At 35.6% G+C, this 6,021-nt stretch overlaps 1 protein-coding gene across 1 annotated transcript; it reads left to right on the top strand.

Annotated features, from left to right (window-relative positions):
* Positions 1 to 3,240: 3,240 nt before the first annotated feature.
* On the top strand, positions 3,241 to 3,783 carry LOC140451257 (uncharacterized). Its single transcript, XM_072544995.1, has one exon. It carries the CDS (start codon positions 3,241 to 3,243, stop codon positions 3,781 to 3,783), a length of 543 nt encoding a protein of 180 aa, XP_072401096.1.
* Positions 3,784 to 6,021: the final 2,238 nt, after the last annotated feature.

Below are 6,021 nucleotides of genomic sequence, written 5' to 3'. Positions count from 1 at the left end.
AAGTACCTTATTGGTACTTGTAAAGGTTGGTGATCAGGACAAACCTTGGGCTCCACACAAAGTGTGGTTTCAATGTGTCGAACTACTGAGAAAATAGACAAAAGGTACACGTAACTCTTTACCCTTCGGCATTCCTATGGTATGGAGAAAATTACAGCAATACAGAAAATTCAATATCCTGATTTACCTTCTGCTAAACGATCTGTATCTCATGAACCAGGAATCCCTATTCCTCCAACTTTTCTTTACACCATTCAACAGCAATCATCAGATGAAAGTTCAGACGAAAAAACCGATGAAGATGGATTCAATCCTGAGATAGACCAACCTCAAAAGTTTATCCAAGCTGAACTAAACAACTTGGGAGTGAGAGACTTGGGCCTATCGAAGAATGCTGTACAAATCTTAGGATCACGACTGAAAAATAAAAATCTATTGGTTCCAGGTACCACATTTTTGTGGTATAGGCATCGTGAAAAAGAGTTCGCGGAATATTTTTCTCAAGAGGGCTCACGGGTGTATTATAATATTTCTAAAGTAGGCATGAAACTCGGAACTGACAATTACGATTCCACATCATGGTGGTTATTTAATGATTCTTCTAAGAGAACTCTGAAGAGTGTCTTGTTGAACAATGGTAATACTTGTGGCTCAGTGCCTGTTGCTAACTCCGTGCATCTGAAAGAAACATATGAGAATCTTGATATTTAGCTGTTGCTAAATAAAATAAAGTATAGCGAATATTATTGGCAACTCTGCGGAGGTCTCAAAATAATATCCATGCTTTTGGGTCAGCAGTCTGGATTCACAAAGTATCCATGTTTTTTTATGCAAGTGGGACACTCGAGCACGAAATGTACATTACTTTAAGAAAGAGTGGCCACTCAGAGAAAGACTAGTACCGGAACAAAAAAATGTGCAACGTGATACACTAGTTGACCCAAAATTAGTTCTTTTGCCCCCTCTTCACATAAAGTAAGGATTGATGAAGCAGTTTGTCAAAGCTTTAGATAAACAATGTGAATCCTTTAAATATCTGTGCGACAAATTTCCTGCACTTTCTCAAGCTAAACTTAAAGAAGGAATTTTTGTAGACCCTCAAATTCGAATCTTACAATCGGACAGATTGTTCCAGAATACAATGGCCCAGGATGAATCTGATAGACGGTTTCCTTGGAAACAACAAGTCTCCAAACTATAAAGAAATTGTAGCTAACATGGTTGAAAATTATAAAAACCTGGGATGCAATATGAGCGTCAAACATCATTTTTTGGATTCCCACGTTGACTATTTTCCGAAAATCTTGGAGCTATCAGCGAGGAGCTGGAAGACAGGTTCCATCAAAATATAAAGGAGATGGAGAGACGATATCAAGGAAGATGGGATATAAGTATGATGGCTGATTACTGCTGGACATTGAAGAGGGACTCGATCACAAAAATCCATAAAAAGAAGACCACAAAATGCAGTTTTCATGAAAAACGAGAACGGTTTTATTAAAAAAACCCAAATATTGTAGGTAGGTTATTGTAGGTTATACTGAATTCTTTTTTTTTTAAGGACAACTCAATTTTGCAGTGTAATTTTATATTAAAAATAAGGTTTCAATAAATATTTTCTCATTATTTTTGGCAGTTTCTATGAAAAATTTCAAACACACTTTTCTTGAAAACCTGACGTGGTGGAAAAAAACTAAGTACAGATTCGTGATCAGCATATCCCATTTACTATAGGACACCTATTCAACTTAAAACACTTTTTCATGAAAATAAAAATGTAGGCCTGTGAATTGGTTATAAGGGTGTACAAAAGATAGACATCTTTTGCAACATTAAGAATTGTTAAAACTGTTTATATATTCACCAGTTGGTTTACTTTTCATTACTACCAAATTATTAAGACAGGTGTGCATGTCAAAACATGATAAAAAAAAGTCAAATATTTGGTCTCCAATGAAGAGATGGTAAAAACAGTAGTCGGAAATTTTGAGCATGTTTTATAATCCACTTTAGCGACAAAATCAAAGTATAGCCTTTTATTGAATTAGAGTGAGATAATGACAAATAATAAAGTTTTTTTCTATTAAATTAAATCTCATTTTTTCATTAACCCTCCGTTAGTCGCTATCGGTGTCACACACCGACGACAGAATTATTCATTCGGGATTTACAAATAACTGTTATATTTCTATCGCCACTTTCTGTACCTCTCCCTATCAACCAAACTCGTATTAGTGTACATTCTTACCTACCTTCGTACAGTTGTGCGAGTTTTATAGTTATTGTATTTTCGGTGCGAGAGTCCATAGCGACTAACAGTGTAACTATTATTTGTTGGAATAACTTGCAGATCAGGTAAATATTTAGCATCTTATTATTGCATTTTTTCGGTAATTTTTTGCCAATTTTTATTTGTAGATGTCCTTTGAAGCCGAACAAAAACGTTTGTTGGAATTATGGGAAATGGTTCCTACCGACGATGAAAATTATTTTGACGATGAGGGAAGTGAAAACGAAATCGATCAAATTGAGGAACGTGATGGCCGAGGTGTGACAGACGAGGAAGAAGAAAGTGGAAGTAATACCTTAGCGTTTATTGGAAAAGATGGAGTTACCAGATGGAAAAAGGCTGTTCCACCGAAAAATGTTAGAACAAGACAAGAAAATTACGTAGTACGTTTGCCGATGTCAAGATTACCTACACGTGACTTGAAGACTCCCAGTGATATTTGAAAATATTTTGTGAATGACGCTATGTTAGAAATGATTTTGGAAAATACGAACAAATATATAGACTCAATAAGAAATAACTTTGTTCGTGATCGGGATGCTAGACACACTGATATATTAGAAGTGCAGGCACTAATAGGACTAATTTATTACGCAGCACGTCTGAAAGGTAATCGTGTGAATCCAGATGAGTTTTGGAACACTGATGGATCAAATATAGAAATGTTCCGCCTGACTATGTCGCTCCCACGATTTAAATTCCTCCTTCGGTGTATGCGATTCGATGACAAAGCAACTCGTGAAAATTGACTAAAGGAAGACAAGTTGGCTCCTATACGAAGTTTTTTCGACACTTTTGTAACTCATTGTAGAAGTGGATACAGTCTTTCCGAATATGTCACCATCGATGAGATGTTACCATGATTTAGGGGTAAATGTCGATTTCGTCAGTATATCCCATCAAAACCGAACAAGTACGGCATAAAAATTTTTGCACTCTCCGATGCTAAAATGTTTTATACGGCTAATTTAGAAGTATATTTTGGCCAACAACCTGAAGAACGTTTTCAAGTTAGTAACAGACCTAGTGATGTTGTTCAACGGCTATGTGAACCTATTTATGATTCAGGCCGAAATCTAACAATTGATAATTGGTTTACAAGTATCGAGTTGGTGAACAAGTTATACGAGAAGAAAATTACAGTAGTGAGAACCATTAGGAAGAATAAAAGAGAATTGCCGTTTGAATTCACAAAACCAAAGCATCCTATAAATTCAAGTATGTTTGGTTTTAATCAACATATTACACTAGTTTCTTATATTCCTAAAAAAAATAAAAATGTATCGCTTGTATCCTCACTACATCATGATGATGCAATTGATTATAGTAGCGGTAATCAAAATAAACCAGAAATTATCGCCCTATACAATTCAACAAAAATAGGAGTCGACATGGTAAACCAGCTCAGTGCTAACTACAACAAACTGTTCAAGAAGCACAAAGCGTTGGCCAATGGTTATATTCTATACCATATTGAATATATCTGGCATTAATTCAATGGTTATCTTCAATGCAAACGGTAAGAATGAGAAAAACGTGAAACGACGTGATTTTCTAAGAAACCTTGCAAATGAGCTTATACATCCCTATTTAAAAAGTCGAGTTACTACTACAAATCTACCAGTTAGCCTCAAATGCCAAATTCGCGAAATTTGCGGCATCACAGATGTAGCTTCTGCAATTCCAGATAGAAATCAAAGGGTCGTTGTGCATTTTGTACTACCAAAAAGAACAGGTGTACTCGCTTTTCATGCATTAAATGCAAAAAATTCATGTGCCTTGAACATATTCATGGAATATGTCAGCTTTGCCTAAATGACGCTACAACATAAAATGTCTCAATTACTAAATCAAGTGAAATACTTACTTTATATTTTTGTTAAAATCCTCAGTTATTTTTTTTAGATAATCTATATTCCTCTTAACTAAAAATTACGAACTGTTTTTCCATTTTAAACATTTGAAGAACTTTTTTTTAAATTTAATTTTATATTACATATTGTTATACTAGTGTTTTTCATTTTGTATCTGTTTTTCAATAAAATATTTTCAAAAATGTTTTTCAGTCATTCCTATACACAATATAAAATATTTGTATGAATTTTATAGCAATAACTATTTTTTTTAATTGTCGGTCTCAGACACCGTAGCGACTCTTGATGCTCAGTTTCTCCTAGCGACTAACGGAGGGTTAAGATTCAAAAGTCTTGGCCCATTATATTTCTCTATATTCCTTACCATTTGTACAATTTTAGTGTGAGCTCTCCAACTAACATTCTTTCGTTGATTAAACACTCTGACTCAGCATGTATTTGTCACCCAACCGCACGCACAGGATCAAAATAGAGTCACACCGTCTTCCAAAGCCGGTGGTTTATTCACCATCTAAAATTACTCTTTTTTTCTGCAAACTTAGAAAGTCTAGAATAACGGACTTTAGCTGACTCACCACCCACATGTTTGTAATAAAAACGGTTTTTTGCAACAACCTGCAGCGATTCATAGAAATTTTAAATTAACATTTTGTTACCGAATGATCTCATATGTCATTGTTAACGAGTCAATGTTTTTTAAACAATGAACATGTTAAATCTGAATTTAATTGTTGATTTCAGGCAAAGTTTCAGGGTAAAAATAGAAATGATATTACGGTGTGAAATGATTAATCCGTTATTAAGATTTAAGAATTAGGTTTCTAATAGAGACCCATTCACTTTCAACAGATTCAAAATCAGTCTCGAATAAATTACTTTATGACAATCATCATCATGCAACCTCTTCTGTCCACTGCTGGACATAGGTCCCTCCCATTTTTCGCCACTCTTTACGGTTCTGTGCTTCTTGTTGCCATTTCTTGGATATATCCAGCGTGTTGGTGGTCGTCCTCTGCTGCGTTTGTTTTCTCGTGGGCGCCAGTCAATTAGTTTTATGGTCCATCTTGTGTCTTTCAGTCTCGCTATGTGACCTGCCCAATTCCATTTCAGCTTGGCTATACGTTCGACGACATCACTGATACCTGTTCTTTTCCTTAAGTCTTGATTCCTTATGTTGTCTTTTTTTGTCACGCCGAGAATTGATCTTTCCATGCGCCTTTCTGCCACTCGCATTTTTAGTGCTGTTGTTTTTGTGAGTTTGAGAGTTTCTGCTCCGTATGTCATAATAGGAAGAACGCATTGGTCAAATGTCTTCCGTTTCATAGCTATCGGGATGTTGCTCTTAAAGATGTCTCTTAGTGAACCATACGCCGCCCAAGCAAGTGTTATTCGTCGTTGAAATTCGCAGGTTTGGTTGTCCTTGCCTATTCTAATTTCATGACCAAGATACGAGTATATGTACTTTTCTGTCAATTCTAACACTTGATTTTGGATGATTAGGTGTTCGCTGGGAATTCAATTGGTCATAAATTTGGTCTTACTGATGTTCATTTTTAGACCTATTGTTGAAGATACGTTTTCTAATTCTTGTACCATTTGTTGTGCTTCACCTAGATTTTCGGTATGTCGTCGGCAAAACGCAGATGATTGAGCATTTCTCCATCTATTTTTATTCCTCTATTTTCCCACTTTAGCATTTTAAAGGCGTATTCGAGGACCGTTATAAATAATTTAGGTGAGAGAGTGTCGCCCTGTCTCACACCTCGCTTGATATGAATTTCTCTGGTGGTATCATGTAGTTTTACACGCATTGTGGCGTTTTGGTATCATGTTTGTACTAGCTTTGTGAGCCGGTAA

The sequence above is a fragment of the Diabrotica undecimpunctata genome, chromosome 9 (assembly GCF_040954645.1).
Source record: "Diabrotica undecimpunctata isolate CICGRU chromosome 9, icDiaUnde3, whole genome shotgun sequence".
NCBI classification, from domain to species: domain Eukaryota; kingdom Metazoa; phylum Arthropoda; class Insecta; order Coleoptera; family Chrysomelidae; genus Diabrotica; species Diabrotica undecimpunctata.
The sequence above is the reverse complement of the archived record's forward strand: the minus strand, read 5'-3'. Positions and strand labels throughout refer to the sequence as shown.